This window comes from Mauremys mutica, chromosome 2 (assembly GCF_020497125.1).
Source record: "Mauremys mutica isolate MM-2020 ecotype Southern chromosome 2, ASM2049712v1, whole genome shotgun sequence".
NCBI classification, from domain to species: Eukaryota; Metazoa; Chordata; order Testudines; family Geoemydidae; genus Mauremys; species Mauremys mutica.
The window spans coordinates 248,324,590-248,343,147 of record NC_059073.1 but is presented as its reverse complement, the minus strand read 5'-3'; the positions used below and the strand labels follow the sequence as shown (position 1 = coordinate 248,343,147).

Here is an 18,558-nt window from a genome sequence, read left to right as displayed (position 1 = left end):
ACATATCAATCTACTTATTTATGCCCTCACTACTATATTATTTAAGCTTCATACTCATTAATGGATTTTATCCTCACAGCACCCATGTAAGGTACAGAAATATCTCCATTTTAGAGATGGGCAACAGAGGCACAAGGCACATTGATGGGGTTGCCAATTTTGGTTGGACGTATTCCTAGAGGTTTCATCACATGACAATCTTGCATTGAAGATTAATCTTTAAATCCTGGAGACTCCAGAACAACCCTAAAGGGCTGACAATTTTATATATTGAATAACATGCCCACACAGCCACTCAAAGCCTGTGGCTGAGCTGGGAATTGATTCCATTAGGTCTCCCGAGTCCTAGTCCAGTACCTAATCCACGAAACCATCCTTCTTACTTATGTATAATTCAGTGTACTTTGAATGATATATTCTATTCATTGTGTTGCCGGCCCAAAAGGCCTGAGGCAGCAAACAGTGGTTCATTGCCCGGTGTGCGTCGCACTAATTATCACACCAGGGTGGAGAATGCAGAAAAAGTTTATTTGAGCCCAAGTAAGGTGCAAAGGGAGATATTACAATCTCAAATCCTGCACACAGATGCAAGCTGTGTGTCTCTTCTTATACATGACTTCAACAAGGCATCCTCATTACCCCCATTGCCCACTCACCCCCCTTCTACCTTCTAGTCCCCTCCCATATAATAGGCATATTGTATAGCCGGCAATTACATCAAACAGGTTAAATCATCCTTGACAGCAAACAATTTATCTCGTAACTTTTCAAGGCTGTTAGGTTGGTTTACTCCTGGATTTATTACCTTGTCTCCCCTCTTTCTAAACTAAACACAAGTAGGGCCTCTTTTTACTATCTCCTGCTGTCCGTGTTGTACTGATAAGGAGCAGTTACACATTCCATTCTCACTTCTAACTTGGGAATTCAACTAGAGTTTAATATGGAGGGACTCTGGACAAGCATAAAATAACTTTGGTCCATTTCAGGCCTAGTACAGAAAGGCTTCATTAATACTGTGGTTTTTTTACCCTCCTGAGTTATCTAGGGCTATGCCTAATGGCACCAACAATTGTACAGGATGAATTTTGATCTTACATATATTTATCTTATAACCACATATGAATTGTAATAACACAACTCTGGAGACTGGTATTTGGAAAGTTCTCCACAGCTTTTCCTCTCCCTCCCCGTGATGTTTCTTCAAAATGAGAAAGGAAGTGGCAAGTGAATCATCGGTCCAATATGCCACTTGCTCTTCCTCTCCAGCTGATAAGAATATATCTCATTTATGGATAGTTTGCTATCTTCAGGCTGTGCAGCCTTTTAACAATCTTCTATGACTGACCGATTATGGAGAAAAATGTGCAACTGTCCTAAATTGGCAGAAGATTTAACTGAACATTCTCACTGACTCCCAGTGTCATTTCCGTGAGCCAGATTGCCAAATATTCTGAATATTTTTCGACAGTTTTTGTGTGACTCCACCTCATGGAAGGGGAAAGTTTTGGGCTACTGTGGAAGCATTCTGTGTCTGCTACCAAAGGATATTTAATTTCTTACTAAAAGTCATACAGAATATATGGTCCCAGATTAGATGCTCTCAAGGCATGTAGGGGGCATCATCTACCTTCACTACACTGTTTTTGCTCCTCCTTTCCCCCCTGACTCCATGAAGGCCTTTCTGTGAATCCTGGGAGGTACATGCTGGGAAGGGTTGGAAGCTGCACAGGCCTGGGGGATAAGTAGGCTGGGAACAGAGGGGAGAGGAAACAAATTGTCTTTCTCTGGCCCCGTAAGGATTCCCCTGGGAAAATAATACTGACTCAGACTGTATGACCTCTTATGAGTAGTGTTTCTTTTTCCTTCCCCATAGATCCTGGGGACAGGCATAGCCAGGAAATCATCCCACTGGAGCTGCACTGTCAGAGAGCCTAGAGGCTGTGAGCTGTCAGAGGCCAGAGCTAGCAGAGAGGACCAGGATCTCAGTGTGGATGACCCTGCTCTCTCATGGATATCAGAGGATCAACCAGGTTTGGTGACAGACCTGCAGTCTATTCTGCATGTGTGTGTGTGGGGAGGGGGGAACCCATTCTTCTCAACAGCGAAAGTGGGGGGATCTCCAGAAGGGAATCCATATAGAAGTTTCTTCCTCCAGAGCTCCTTTTCCAGATTCCCTGGGTAAGGGTGATCCTGGCCATAGCTAGAGGTCTAGGGAGATCCAGATCCTTCACCTAGCTATATGATGCATGAAAAGTTACTGGCATTTTCTCAGATAACCTTTGGTCTCAGTAAAATTCAGCTGCAATATTTTATGTGTATTCCTACAGATAAGTAATAACAATTGTTTTTTTCTACATATAAATATGGAATGAATTATTTTAATAGTTATAACAAGTTATTGCATTAAGCACACTGCAAAGATGTTTTTAAGCAACCAGCAGTGAGAAGAATATATGCAATATTAGGTTATACACACAGCCATTATTTTAAGCAAAGCCACAGGCAACATAAAAAACACGAGGGAAACTAAACATAAAGACATACAGAATCCTGACAGTTTAGAAGATTAAAGAACTATAAGATTGTTTTTCAAAATTACTTACCTTGAGATGTCATTTTATTAATAAACATTCACTGAAAAAGCAAAGGTAATATTGAAAGCAGATGTTGACTGAACCCACAATGGGATTTAAATGTACAACCTAAACTCACCATTCTTTTCAGCAGCCCTTATTCTGCTGATAATATAACTGTTGGGTTGCTTAGTCTTCCAGTTAATTGTTCCATTTATCCCTTCAGCAGAGCTTAACAAAAAAGCTTTTCAAAATAAAATAAATGCAAACAAAAAAAGAATTAATGTCAGATTAACAGACTCCCACAGATCAAATGCCATTAGCTGGGATCAGATTCTTTTAAAGCCAGCTTTTGTTTTCAACTTTTCTTCGGAGTGTAGAAACAGAAATAAATAAAATAGATGATGCTGGCAGTCACCATTTTTGCATGCTATCTCCAAATAAGGCCAAGTCTACACTTCTGCCAGCCTACCTATGTCAGACAGGGTGTGATGGTATGTGATCTATGACCAACACAGCAATACCAGCAAATGTGCATGTGCAAATGCAGTTATACTGAAAAACTGTACTTTTAGCAGCATAGTTGGTTTCACTCTGGAGATGAGGGTTTAGAAAAAACTATACTGGTAAAGGTGCAGCTTTGCCAGTACAAACTGCATCCGAACTACAAGTGCTTTGCCAGTATAATGTACTGGTATACCTATACCGGTAAAGTGCAATGTAAACAAGGCATAAGAGGTTGAACAACAAGTCACACTCAGTTCACGGTAATACTACACTATTAATTGGCTAACAATTTGCAGAAGACAAAGCAATTTAGATTTCTCCAAAGACCATGTGAATCATTATGGGCCTAAATGTGCTCCACATCACATCCAGTGTAATAATGTGCCATGTGTAATATATTTGTTTTAAAGTTCTCATAAAACAAATTCAAATACATTGTTCAATAGAGGATTATGTTTATGCAAGTAAGCAAGGAATTTTAAATATAAAGGCTATATTTCAAAGTGTTTACTGTGACAGTTAATATAAATGTGTGTGTGATTTAGAGAGTTTACCACAATATATTATTATTGGAATGTTTGTTGTTGTTCTAAATGTATGAAACACTTATCTTAAAATCAATGTAAATTCTACCAGCAAGGCCATTTAGTTCAGAATGATAACAAAATCAACGTTTTGTTTACCACTGATTTTTTTTTTTTTTTAAAACAGCCCATTAACTAAAAGGATGTCTTAAAGAAGTTGAAGAATGTCATATGATGGGAAATGGGTAGGTTATAATCAACAACCTTGCATGTATTCAGTTTGGGGGTAAGGACAAGCATTAATCTTCTGAAATGAAGTTAAACTGCCTTTGTCTGATTTTTAAAGATAATATCAAGCTGTAGCTTCTTGCCTGGGACCCAAAGGTGGCAGTAGGGATAACTGATAATAAATAGGCTAGGAGGGCTGAACCCCAAACATTAAATGCCCCTTTATTTATTTAAAACAAAACCTCTTCTGGCACATGACTTTTTCTCCCTTCTCTCCAGCAGCTCAATGGAAAGCAGCAGCAGGTTGGATGGGACAAGGGGAGAAGGGAATGGTAGATTCTAGTCACATCAGCGAAGAATCAGAATAAAGTCCAGGATGGGAGGGGCAGGTGGGCCACACTAGGATAAAAATGTGCTAACATTCAAATTCTACTTGTGCTGGCTACACTAGAGTTTTAAAATGTCTTAGCTAATACATCCTAATAGTGAAAAGGGAAAGGAAGCTGGTCAGATCTTCCACGCAGGCATAAAAAACAATCACAGATTAGCCACTGGGCCAACAGGGCCCGTGCTCAAGGGCCCCAGCCAATTGGGCAGCCCCTGGAAAAATGCGACAGAGTCCTGTGGCACCTTATAGACTAACAGAAGTATTGGAGCATGAGCTTTCGTAGGTGAATACCCACTTCGTCAGACGCAAGGAAAAATGGAAAAATGGGCACCCCCACGCCCCGACCCACTCTGCTTGGCGCTCCTGCCGAGGAGCGGGGTCAGGGCGCGGGAGCCTGCCGTGCTCCATCCACCTGGTGCTCCTGCCGGGGTGCGAGTTTGGGGCACGGGGGCTTTCCCCACTCTGTCCGCCCACATGTTGCTCCTGTCAGAGAGGGGGGCTAGGGTGTGGGGAAAGAAGCACTGGGCAGGCAGGGCAGGACAAGCCCCCATGCCCTGACCCCATTTCCCCAGCAGGAGTGCCAGGGAGGAATGCAACTGCAGGCAGAAGGGGTGAGGAGGGGCCCCCACTTGCTCTGGCCCAGGGCCCCACAATCCACTAATCTCCCACTGATAAAAAACACTGTAACTGGCTCCTGCCCATCACATACTCTAGAATCCCTGACATAGTCAGAGGTGGGGAGAGGGAGGGCATGGCCAGGGCAGGCTGTGTGACAACAATCCCCAGATCGTCATGGCCCCTTGGCACTATCACCAGCTGATCTATATTACAACAGCCCTTAGACTAGAAACAAGCAAAGAATTTTCAAATTTGGAAGATGGTAATGGATTTAAAGGACTAAATAAAAACACAGTAAAGTCAACAGAAGCAATCAATGTCAAGACATTGAAATTTCTGCATAATTAGTGTATTTTTTAAAATTGTTGTTATTCTCTTCTTGACACACTTTGACTTACAGTACTCCACTAACTCTCACTCCCCTTATTTCATTATAAGGAAACTGGATGTCTCCAAGGACTTTGAAATAAGATAAAAACATTTCACATCTACGCCATTTGTTCAAATCCAGCCAAGATGGTGATGACCAAAAGTTGACAGAACTGGAAAGCTGTTCAGTGGCCAATAAGTAGTTTCACTAGTTGCAGTTTCTTGTGTGTGGATATTCAATTCACAGAACCACCATTACACATTTGATAAGTCTCAGTAAAGAAGCCAATGGCTAAATGAACCTGGAACACATCATTTCAAAGACAGTACCTCCAGACCTTTCCTGAGCATTTAATTTTATTATTAAAATAAATCATACCACCTTAAAATTGTTAAAACCTCAAATGGGGCATGGTATATATACTATCCAACCTCACTGGTACTTCAAATACCTCACTTGATATTACATAAAAATATTATAATTACATTCATTTCAGAACAATTTATATTTACTGTGGCAAAGTACCTGCTTCTCCCCAGCTGGCTCAGTCCCTTTTTGCCTTGGGGACACAGGCTTGGGCAAAGTAAAAACCTTCCCAGTCACGCAGGGTCTGGCTGATCCTCCTCTCAGTCAGCCCCTTGCTGTTTTTCTCCCCTTCTGGGGACAGAGTGCAGTCTTCCTTGCTGGAAGAGGGCAGAGCCTTGCTGCACCTATTTGCTGGCAGCTTCTCTGCTTCTCTCACTCCCCCCCTGTTTCCCTGCCAGGGAGGGTTTAAAAAGGTCACCAGCAATTGGGGCCAGCTGAACCAAATTAGTTCCCTGGTAACCCTTGTTCCAGCTGAACCTAATGTCTCACAGCTGCCTCTCCTCAATGGATAGGGAGAAGCCTTTTAACCCCCCTGGGACTAATTCCTACCCCCCCCCTTTGTAGCCATTTGGCCTGGGTTTGCCACATATCCCCCCCCCCGCTCAACACTACGGGGTTGGGCTACTTGGGTCGGAAAGCAGTGCACCCTTGACAGGCCATCTGCATTGCCATGTTGGGTTCCAGACCTATGTCGTACTTTGAAGTGAAAGGGTTGAAGCGACAGAAACCATCTTGTTACCCTCGCATTTTTGTCCTTGTTTTGGTGCATCCACTGCAAAGGGGCATGGTCCGTCACCAGGGTAAACCGCCGCCCAAGTAGATAGTAGCGGAGGCTTTCTATGGCCCACTTTACTGCCAGGCATTCCTTCTCCACTATGGCGTATTTCCGTTCCCTAGGTAGGAGCTTCCTACTGAGGAAGAGGATGGGGTGTTCGTCATCTCCAACCATTTGTGAAAGCACCGCCCCCAGCCCTACTTCCGAGGCATCCGTTTGTAGGATAAACTCCTTCCCCCAGTCCGGAGCTACTAGTACGGGGTCTGTGCAAAGGGCCGTCCTCAGATCGGCAAAAGCGGCTTCTGCTGCAGCAGACCATTTTACTATGTCTGGGCCCCGAGCTTTGGTTAGGTCTGTTAATGGGCATGCCCTGGTGGCGAAGTGGGGAATGAACCGCCTATAGTACCCCACTAGTCCCAGGAACGCTCTGACCTGTTTTTTCCGGAGTGGTCGGGGCCACTTCTGTATAGCTTCCAACTTGTTGAGTTGGGGCTTCACCACGCCCCTCCCCACTACATACCCCAGGTACTTGGCCTCAGCTAACCCGAGTGAACATTTGGACGGATTTGCAGTCAGTCCTGCCTTCCTCAGGGTGTCCAGGACTGCCTCCACCTTCTCCATGTGCGTCTCCCAGTCGGGGCTATAGATAATGACGTCATCGAGATAGGCTGCCGCGTACTTTCCGTGGGGTCGTAACAGTTTGTCCATTAGCCATTGGAAGGTAGCGGGAGCCCCATGCAACCCAAAGGGGAGAACAGTGTACTGATATAGTCCTTCTGGAGTTGCAAAGGCCGTCTTCTCCTTGTCGGCCTTGGCCAGGGGGATCTGCCAATAGCCCTTGGTAAGGTCAAGGGTAGACATAAACCGTGCCTTTCCCAATCGGTCAATCAGCTCGTCTATCCTGGGTATAGGGTATGCGTCGAATCGGGACACCTCATTCAGCTTGCGGAAGTCATTGCAGAACCTCGTACTGCCGTCCGGCTTAGGCACTAAAACCACGGGACTGGACCATTGACTATGAGATTCTTCGATGACTCCTAAGGCCAGCATCTTCCTGACCTCTCTCCTAATCTCTTCTCTCTTGGCCTCCGGGATCCGGTATGGCTTGATGTTCACCTTCACCCCGGGCTCTGTGAAGATGTGATGGTGAACCTCAGTCGTCCTGCCTGGTTTTTCTGAGAACACATCCTGGTTGCGTTCTATCAGGTTGATCACTTCTGACCGTTGTTCCGGAGTCAACTCCGAGGATATTCCCACCAGGTCGGGCTGGTTGCTTGTAGGGGATGGTGCCCCCAGCGCAACCACCGGCGTTTCTCTATCCTGCCACGGTTTCAACAGATTTATATGGTAGATCTGCTCCAGCTTCCGGCGACCTGGCTGTCGGACCTTATAGTCGACTTCTCCTATAGCCTCTATTACCTCATATGGCCCCTGCCACCTGGCCAGGAGCTTGCTCTCCGCTGTGGGTATGAGCACCATCACCCGGTCCCCTACCTGGAACTTCCGGGTCCTCGCTTGACGATTGTAGTACGTCCGTTGTGCCCCTTGGGCCTTCTCCATGTGTTCGCGCACAAGGGGGGCAACTCGGGCTATTCTGTCTTTCATCTCCAGCACATGTTCCACAACGTTTCTCCCCAGGTTCGGCTGTTCTTCCCAGTCTTCTTTAGCCAGGTCCAGTATGCCCCTGGGGTGGCGACCATATAACAGCTCGAAGGGGGAGAATCCAGTGGAAGCCTGAGGAACCTCCCGTACAGCAAACAGGACATAAGGCAGGAGGGCATCCCAGTCTTTCCCGTCACGACTAATCACTTTCCGTAACATGTTTTTCAATGTCCTATTAAAACGTTCAACAAGGCCGTCGGTCTGGGGATGGTAGACCGACGTTCTAAGGGTCCGTATATGGAGCATGGTACATAGGTCCTTCATCAGTTTAGACACAAAGGGGCTCCCTTGGTCTGTCAGGATCACCTTAGGTATTCCTACTCTGGAAAAAATTTGGACCAATTCTTTGGCTATGGTCTTGGACATGGTATTCCGTAGGGGTACGGCCTCGGGGTACCGGGTGGCATAATCTATCACTACCAGAATGTACTGATGGCCCCGGGCTGACTTCTCCAATGGCCCTACAATGTCCATAGCTATTCGCTCAAATGGAACCTCGATAATTGTCAGAGGTACCAAAGGGGCCCTTAAGTATGGTTGGGGCCCATGTATTTGGCATTCCGGACAGGAGGTACAATATCGCCGGACGGCCGCATAAATGCCAGGCCAAAAAAACCTCTGTAGGATCCGATCAAGGGTCTATCTACCCCTAGATGGGCCCCAAACAGATGACTGTGGGCCAGATCCATTACCGCCCTCTGATGCTTTCGGGGGACCAAGAGTTGTTCTATAACTTGGTCTTGGACCCGGACTACTCTATATAGCAGATCTTCCTTAATCATGTAATATGGCCCTGGGCCCTTAACTCTCCCCTCCACTGGGACCCCATTTACCTCGACTACTTCCTTGTGAATATTGTGGTATATGGGATCATTGGCCTGATCCTGACCAAAATTCCCGCGTGCGGTCCCCATTTGACCAAATTCTGGGGGGTCTACCTCCGTCTCCTCGGGGACAGCCCCTGGGGAACCAGGCCCAACGATAGGGTTTTGGATGGCCGACCCAGTCCCGCTGTCAGCCGAGCCCCTTCTTTCCCCTGCCAGCGTAGACTTCTGGTACCGGGTCAGGATCCTCGTCCCCCTCCTTTTATCCGCCCTCCGTTCCCTCCAAGTCTTCCTGGGCTTCCCCGGCGGGGAGAACAAATCCTGGCTAAACTCATGGAAGGCTGGGGAAGGGTCATCTATCTGGACCACGCCTTGGGTCCCAGGGTCATTATTTTCTTCTACCTCGTCCCCGGGGAGTAGGCCATCAAACCCCGGGAAATCTCGTCCGATAAGGACAGGGTACGGGAGTTTCAGAACTACTCCCACTGTCAACTTAGTGGGATTTCCGAGAACTTCTATGCTTACGGGGATGGTTGGATAATAGTTGACATCCCCATGCACACAGGATATTCCCGAACGTTTGGCCTGGGATAGTTGGTCCTGCCTGACCAGCTTCCCCGAGACTAATGTGACTGCACTTCCCGAGTCAATTAATGCCGTGGTCTCTATACCGTTCATCTTAACAGGCCTAGTGTATCTATGCGGGACCATCGCAACCCCAACCAGACTTATTAGATCACATAGTCCCCTTATATCTCCCAGTTCACACTGCATAGGCTCTCCTAGATTTGGGCATTGGGCAGCAATATGCCCCAATTCGCCACAGGCATAGCATCGGTACCCCGCTTGGGGCAGCCCCCTATTTTTCAGGCTGCTGGGATTTATCCCCCGAGTCTTTCTCCCCCAGTCCTCCAGCCTCTCCGGGACTGCCGGCTGCTCTCCCGCCTCCTTCCTCCTCTCCATTGTCCGGCCTGGCGTTAGGGCAAACCGGGGCCTCGGCACAGAGACTGGTCTCCGATTCTGGCGCCTCCCTTCCTCGGTGGTCCGAAAAAGTTCTTGGGCTGCCAAGTGTCTCTCTACGAGAGCAACTAGTTCATCACAAGAGGAGGGATCATTTTGGCAGACCCACCCTCGTATGTCTGGCGGCAACCCCTTCATGTACCTGTCCAATACCAGGATTTCCACTACCTTCTCTGGCCCATGGGTCTCAGGGCGGAGCCACTTCCGGGCGAGGTGTATCAGGTCAAATAGCTGGGACCTTGGTGCTTTGTCGTCCTGGTATTTCCACTCATAGAAGCGCTGGGCCCTCATGGCCGGCGTCACGCCTGTCCTCGCCAGGATTTCCGCCTTCAGCTGGGGGTAATCCATAGCTGCGTCTGTGGTCAAGTCAAAGAAGGCCTTCTGGGCCTCCCCACACAGGAATGGGGCCAGGAGGCCTGCCCACTGGTCTTGGGGCCAGGCCTCCCGCAGTGCCGTCCTCTCGAATGCGAGGAGATATGCCTCTATATCATCATCTGTAGTCATCTTCTGTAAATAGTTGCTAGCCCATAGCAGCCGGGTCCCCTGGGCCCCGTGCGTCAGCATGGCCAGGGCTTTCAGCTGGTCCACTACTTCATTCAGGGTGGCTCGATCTTGGGCCGCCTGGTTCATCAGCAGCTGGTTGGTCTCCTGTTGGACACGTACTGCCTCTTGCTGGGCCGCCGCCTGTATCCTGGTAGCCTCTTGCTGGGCTGCAGTGGCCTGTAACAGCGCCTTCACAACGTCCTCCATTTTTTTTTTTAATTAATTTTTTTTAAATTAATTATTATTATTTTTTTTTGTGATTTACCTTGCCCTGAGGTGGCTTGCCACAGAGCCACACTCACTAACACATCCCACTCCTGACACCACGTGTGGCAAAGTACCTGCTTCTCCCCAGCTGGCTCAGTCCCTTTTTGCCTTGGGGACACAGGCTTGGGCAAAGTAAAAACCTTCCCAGTCACGCAGGGTCTGGCTGATCCTCCTCTCAGTCAGCCCCTTGCTGTTTTTCTCCCCTTCTGGGGACAGAGTGCAGTCTTCCTTGCTGGAAGAGGGCAGAGCCTTGCTGCACCTATTTGCTGGCAGCTTCTCTGCTTCTCTCACTCCCCCCCTGTTTCCCTGCCAGGGAGGGTTTAAAAAGGTCACCAGCAATTGGGGCCAGCTGAACCAAATTAGTTCCCTGGTAACCCTTGTTCCAGCTGAACCTAATGTCTCACAGCTGCCTCTCCTCAATGGATAGGGAGAAGCCTTTTAACCCCCCTGGGACTAATTCCTACCCCCCCCCCTTTGTAGCCATTTGGCCTGGGTTTGCCACATTACATTCTGCATATCTATATTGTGTCCATGGTAACTCTGCAGGGTTGTGGAGTCAAACAGGAAATGGTTAAGTGGCTAAAGAGTAGATGCAGCTGGACCTCATGCACCTACCTGGCACAGCTGTTATTTATAAACAAAGGAAAACACAAGACATGTTCAGATTAGAAGGAAAGAATTAAATGCTGTGTTTTTAAGATAGCGATTCTCCCCAAAGAAGAGGATGTTATTTTTGGGAGTTGGTTTATGTCTTACAAAGGTAAGGCTGTTTATTTGGACTTTGATTATACCCTGGAAAAGAGAGAATTTAAGAGTTTATTTATTTTATAATTTTGTACTACCAGAAAGGGAATGCCTAGCCCATGATAAAAGCAAATAAGAATGTCTGAAGTTTAATTACAACCTACTAATAGCTTTTAAATGTTCACTGTCAACTTGAAGTCTACCTAATTTTTTTAAAAAGTTAGCCACTTTCTGGTACTACATCTGGCCTACCTCCTCTACCATGATGTGTGGTTTTTATGATCACATTTTACTACTACTGTAAATGTGTATTTTCTCTTCCCTGCTGCGATGTGAAAAACCACACACAAGCACAAGTAACTGGGTACAATACAGTAAATATTGTCAACTGTACAAATAAAGAAATGGAAAACTTATGATAACCTTAAATTATCTTTTGCTTAAGGGGCTCCCAGGTAAAACTGAGGTTGCTAAAAGGAGGTTTTCTCCAATCCTCGTCACTCCCCCCTTTATCTAATGCTTTATGAGAAACCATTCAACTGGCTTAAGGGGCTTGGGGTTGGGGGAGGATATCTGTTACTGGTTCTTTAGTTTCTACATCTGCTTCTAAAATATTAATATTTCTTTCTGTACTACAAAGGTTACTTATTATTATGAGACTGAATTAAAATAGCAACTTTGTAAAGTTATCTAAACTGGGAGGAAAAGACAAATCTACAGGATAAAAAACAAATTCAAGAAAATGTAACTAAGGAGTTTTAGAGATCTATACCAAGATTTCTAATGTCCAGACTCTATACTTTCTTCAAGTATCTGAGGGGAAAGAGTTGTATAACTATATGATGACACTTTTCAGTTTGATTAGAAACTGTAAATCCACCTTTCAAGTATCCAAAATAGTCTGTAATTTTTTCCTTCTAAATTATGCCACCATACAAACAAACAAACAAACTGTATTCCATAATTGAGGTCACACCAATCAGATGACTATCGTAAAGACTCACCCTTCTGTGTCTACTTATCTCATTAATATACAAGCCTTATATTTCTTTTTGATGATGATGAGTTATGTCAGCAGGAAGGACAATATGGATTAAGGCATGAGCACTAGCTGCTTAGGGCTGCTCCTCCTTAAGTTATGCATGTAAGAATCTGAACTCCTACTTAAACAAATAAATTTCTAGCCCTCATGGTGCAAAGAAAACACTGAAAAAAGAAAACAAAGTAATTGATGCAGTGATGTCTGAATCTACAGATGGACAGAAACAGTAGCTCAGAGAGTACGAACTACTCCATTCTTTTCAGTGGGTGTTATTGCCAAGACCCAGTCCACTGCTTGTGTGGTCCTGCAAACATTATTCTAGTAATCATTCTGTGGCAGGAAGAGACAAGTGCAGTGGGTGTAGCCCAGTTTCATAAGCAGATATGCCCCTAGCTTCTGGAGTAAGTACTGGGGGTCTAATGTTTCTCCTGCTGCCTCTGCAAAGGGGGAAGAGACCCTGTCTGCTGTTCTTGAGGCACTCATATTATTATCCCTGCCTCTACTAGAGGGGAGGAAGCCCCTGCACTACCACTCCAAATAGAGGGGGTCGGGGAATGGCAGGGCTGTGGAGTGGGGACAAGAGAACAGCCACAAGGGGATATGTGCCTACAGCTCCATATTCCCTTAATCTGACTCTAAAGGCAATATGACTGATGTATAAAAAATTTCAAAGAGAAATCAAGTATGAGGCTTAATCTTGGGATAATGTAGAGGTCTTTATCTCAGACTCTAGTAAACTCTTTTCCCCATGTCTGAAATCATGACTTGAAATGAACTCTAGTTTTAACAGCAATTATTGAATTAGTAGTTCTTTGAAATAATAAACATTTTTAAAGCATGTTCTACCACAATATCAGGAATGTCAAGTCTTATCTTCCCTGCCTTTGCTGGAGAACTTCCAAGGGCAGGGGAAGAGGTCACAGATGGTCATCATTAACTCTCATATCTCAAATGAAGAAATCAAGGATTCTGAATCTCAAAGTTCATTAGACAGTGGAATTAAATGTCGTCAAAAAAACTCCTTGAAACAGTAACTAAAAATCCCATACCCTTTCGCCTTTTAGTCTCACAAATGATATAACTTCTAGTCAACCTGTTTTTTTTCCCAAGGTTAATAAAACCTTTATTTCTGAAATAAACTTTTTTAAACCTTTGTTATTTATACATCATGAAGGAAAAAGGAAATGAGCCTGGACTTGTGCTATTGCAGATCAAATGCTACAACTAGAGGCAAGAGTAAAATCTTAATTACCCGTATTTATCGGCGTATAACACGCACTTTTTTCCCCTGAAAATAGGGGGCAAATGATGTGTGCGTGTTATACGCCGATATAACCTTAACAGGGCCGGCTCTAGGATTTCTGCCGCCCCAGGCAGAAAAGAAAAGCGCCGCCCCCCCCCCAGCGGCGCGGAGCGGCGCCCTAGCCCCTGCCCCACTCCCGAGCAGCGCGGCCCTAGCCCCCCCCCCAGCGGCCCGAGCCCCCGCCCTCTCCCCCCCCCCAGCGGCGGGGCCTGAGCCCCGAGCCCCGGCCTGCGCGAGCCCCCACCTCCCGAGCGGCGCGGCCCGGCCCTAGCCCCCTCCCGAGCGGCCCGGCCCGAGCTGCCTTAGCCCCCGCGCCCCTCCAGAGCGGCCCGAGACCCCGTCCTCCCTCCCTCCCCCGAGCGGCCCTGGCCCTAGCCCCCGCCCCCCTCCCGAGCGGCCCGGCCAGAGCCGCCTTAGCCCCCGCCCCCCTCCCGAGCGGCCCGAGACCCCCCCCCCGCCCCCCCCCCCCCCCCCGAGCGGCCCTAACCCGCGGAGCACCGCCCTAGCCCCCCCGCCCCCCTCCCGAGCGGCGCGGCCCGGCCCGGCCCGAGCCCCCGAGCGGCCTTAGTCCCCGACCCCCTCCCGAGGCCCGAGATCCCGTCCCCCCGCCCCCCGTCCGAGCGGCCCGAGCCCCCGCCCCCCTCCCGAGCGGCGTGGCCCGACCCGGCCCGAGCCCCCGTCCCCCTCCCGAGCGGCCCGGCCCGAGCCCCCCTCCCCGCGAACCTTATTTACCTTATAAGTGGTAATAATATTAATAAAACAAGTTCTGAGCTACCCTTATTTTGCTTCAAAGTCCTTTATTTGAAATTTAAGTTTTTTTCCTGAAATTTCCCCCTTAAAATGAAGGTGCGTGTTATACGCCTGTGCGTGTTATACGCCGATAAATACGGTAGCCAAACTTGCAGAAGACAACACTTCAAGCAGTGCCCTTAATCAACATGCAGACCATCTACCAGTATCAGTAGATGTTGCATGCACAGGTTAAGAGCAATTTAAAAATAAAAGAATGCTTCGGTGTATTAGGAGATGTTGAATTGCTTCCAAAATCCTGATTGATGTGCAAGTAAGAATTCAGAATTAAGTGAATATCTTCAAATATATAACCCTGAATGAGATAAGCCCTGGTTATCTGAGGACAAACCCTCTGTGACATGCTACCATTGTTGAGATCAGCAAAGACTCCTACGGTAAAATCTCATTGATAACTTAGGGTCTTCTGTTTTGAACTTACGCCCCATTCCATGGAGTAGTGGTCACTGGAGGCCAGATTTATTAATCTTTCAGGTTCAGGAAAGTTCCTTTAAGCTATTAAAGAGGGAGAGGTATGGGATGCTTACCTTCTGAGCAGTTCTGTGTTTTATGTGTGAACTCAGAGCATAGGGTGACATCTATAGCTATATTTTATAATAGGGGTGGCCAAACTAACTGATCCTCCGAGCCACATACAATAATCTTCAGAAGTTTGAGAGCTGGGTGTGCCCGCTGGGGCTCAGGGCTTCAGCCCTGCTCTTGCTGAAGCTCCAAGCCCAGGCAGGTGCTGCCATGGGGTTGAAGCCCTGAGTACCCCCTCCCTGCAGGGCAGAAGCCCCTGAGCTCCCCCTGCCCCAGTCTGGAAGGTGAAGAATAGGGGGCAAGGGGGAGCTCCACAAGCCACACTTTCACTGTAAAAGAGCTGTATGTGGCTCATGAGCCAGTTTGGCCACCCATTTTTATAAAGTTGAAGAAACAAGTAAATGAAACTAATACTTCAATAAATACAATATTACAGAAGTTTGATATAATGTAAATAAATGTCAACTGCATGCTAAGATACAGCTCTTATTGTGATGCAGTCTTTTAAACCACACATAGTTATCCACAACTGTATCCTAGACAGGGGCGGCTCTAGGTATTTTGCCACCCCAAGCACGGCAGGCAGGCTGCCTTCGGCGGCTTGCCTGCGGGAGGTCCCCAGTCCCGCGGATTCAGCTGCATGCCTGTGGGAGGTCCGCCGAAGCCGCAGGACCAGCTGATCCTCCGCAGGCATGCCGCCGAAGGCAACCTGCCTGCCGCCCTCGGGGTGACCGGCAGAGTGCCCCCCCAAGGCTTGCCGCCCCAGGCACGCGCTTGGCGTGCTAGTGCCTGGAGCTGCCCCTGATCCTATACCTTTGTCACATGGGTTACATAGAACATCAGGGTTAGACGGGACCTCAGGAGGTCATCTAGTCCAACCCCCTCAAAGCAGGATCAATCCCCAGACAGATTTTTGCCCCAGATCCCTAAATGGCCCCCTCAAGGATTGAACTCACAACCCTTGGGTTTAACAAGCCAATGCTCAAACCACTGAGACACTGTCAGACCCTTTGAAAAAAAGCAAGGCTGTAAAGCCTCGAATGGGTTAGTTTTTCCATATTCCCATTCCAGAAACTCATAAAAACCTTTAAAAGTACTAGATTTAAAAACAAATGCTAATCCATTATTTTAATTGTGTGATTTATCCCTTCTGAAGTTACCCTTCATAGACTACACCACTTATCCTGCACACTGAGCCCATTCATCTGTAATGTAGATGTAAGTAACCTGAGGTCTCTCACAGTGAGCACCAGAAATGAACAACTAATCTTCCAAAAACCATTAACTTTTTTTTTTCACTTTCTGTATCTATCCAGTTAAAACTGCTGAAAATGTATGGCTGTAGAGATTGGCCTAGCTCCTCCTTTTACTGATAATCTAATCCTAGCATTGAGGTGGGGTTGGGGAGGGGGGCAGTGGAAAGCATGCTTCTGCTCTCTCGAGTGGGGAGCTGTTTCACATATCTATGCTTGCTACATAGAACTGGTATGATCCCCACCTTGCATTACATTGGTGGATTAACCACAAACATATGAATCAAAACCCAAAACACTTGTTAGACTCCAACCCAAAAAATTTCACATTACTTCCATTTTTTTAAATATTTTAATACATGTGGTGACCTTACTTATCATATTTAAGGTAAGTGATCCCAAATGCCACTGGTTAGTAGTTTGAGAGAATTAAATGGAAATTAACTTTTGATCACAACAAAGTGACAGAGAAACTATGTGATAAAACCACCCTACCAAACATCTATATACTCTTTTTCACTGCAAAATCCTGGTACCCTAATGATGAAGTTTGTGGGAGTGGCTGCACTCCTTTTGATACGGTGGCCTAACACTTTCCTTTATAAGAAATGCCCCTGCTTGAAGAGATAATGCTTTTTGTGGCAGGACTCTGAAAATAGTATGATCATGTGATAAAGACTGTCATAAACATATGCAGAAGGGAGCAGAATAAAAGTTTCCTATACAATCTTAATTCTGGCACTCTAACTTCTGAGTGGTTGACACTGCTGTTACTATAATATTCTTAAGTCTTTCTTGTATGTAATTATTTGCACAATGCGAGAAACATGCATGTTGCTTCAGACAGAGCTAGGAGAAGTGTCTGCAAATCCTATGAGGTCATGAGAGGTGAGGGAAAACATAATCTTTGTAGCCTTCAGTAAAACCAGACATATGCTCACTACCTGAATTGAGTAGAGGGATCTCTTTTAAATGACTATGCCATCGGATTCACTTCATGCATCACATCTCTTGTTCTTGACTGATGACCTACAGTCTGTTAATCTATGGAGCCATGCATACCATAGTCATTACTGTGGCATGAGGGGTACCTCGCTCCCATGTACGTTATATGTAAAGTGAGGACTACTCCTAAAATGGGCATGTTTCTCCGGGTGTAGCTAAGCAGTGGTTGGGATGGGGAGGGGCTAACCAGCAATATAGTACATGGAAGGTGGCCATCACATCACATCACCGCTAGCATTCCGGTAGATTTTTATAGCGTCAGGCTGCTGTTTTATAGCGTCAGTGTCAATCCTACAGAGGCTGACTGGGCGATGCTCTGACACCGGGGCTCTGAGACTGGCTTTGCTGCAGAGACTCCTGTTTACCGTAATGAGCTGATGATCATCGCAGTGGCTAGGGCCACGGGACGCTGCTGGGGACCGAAAGGGGCGCGGGGGGGAGTAATAAGGCTCCCATCGCTGCGGCTGCTGGAGGGCAAGGCAGGGCTAGAGGGGCCGCAGCTGCTGGCGGAGAGGGGACTATGGGGGCCGCTACTTGAAGGGAAGGTGGGAGGTTTAAAAGAGGAGCTGCTGCTGCTGGGGGGGGGGGCGCAGGGAACAAAGCGGGATCGAGGGGCCCGCAGCCGGGGGTTCAGGGGTGGCCGGCGAGGGGCTCAGGGGGGTACAACGGGGCCGCGCCTGTTCGATGCAGTGAAGGAGCCGCTGCGACCAACCTGTCAGCAGGAGGGTGGTGAGGGCGCCCCCGCTCCGCCTGCTCTGCGGCCGGGGCCCCGGCGTCCAGCGCTGCATGGCTCCTCGCTCCTCCAGCCGCCGCCGCTGCTGCTGGTGCATCCTCCGCCCGCCCGCTCGCTCCGTGCAGCGCCGCCGCCTGACACCAGCCAGCGGCATCCCCCCGCCCCTAGTGACGGTCTCCAAGCAGCGCCGGGCGGCCGCCACCGCGGGGCATGCTGGGAGGAGCCGGGCTCCCCTCAGGCTGGGAACGAGCCTATGCGCGCCCCTGAGCCGCGAGGGCGCGCGCAGGCCGAGCTCGCGACGTGTGTGGGGAGGCCTCTCAGGGAATTGGGGGAGGGGCAGAAAGAGCCCTCAGAGGAGCCTGGTGGGGAGCCCCCCCCCCCGCGTTTAAGTCACAAGTGCCCCCGGCCACGCAGGCTCTGGCCTATACTTAACCCTGAGGTGGAGCCTGAACTTACTCCTTCCATACACTGCTGCACTGGC

The 18,558-nt window shown here is 47.8% G+C and overlaps 1 protein-coding gene across 9 annotated transcripts in view; it reads right to left on the bottom strand.

Moving 5' to 3' along the window:
- Nucleotides 1-18,189, bottom strand: part of SGCE (sarcoglycan epsilon) — a 107,398-nt gene extending 89,209 nt beyond the window's left edge. For 3 of the 9 annotated variants that reach the window (XM_045008213.1, XR_006577564.1, XR_006577566.1), the window contains exon 1: nt 18,057-18,075. Coding sequence is in view for 3 of the 9 variants with exons in the window: in XM_045008211.1 (XP_044864146.1) it covers nt 2,713-2,817; nt 18,057-18,174 (223 nt within the window). In the remaining 6 variants the exon portion in view is untranslated. Of the gene's footprint in view, nt 1-2,712; nt 2,932-18,056 lie in introns of those variants that run through there. The other 6 variants (XM_045008215.1, XM_045008217.1, XM_045008211.1 and 3 more) reach the window with 5 other exon arrangements.
- Nucleotides 18,190-18,558: the final 369 nt, after the last annotated feature.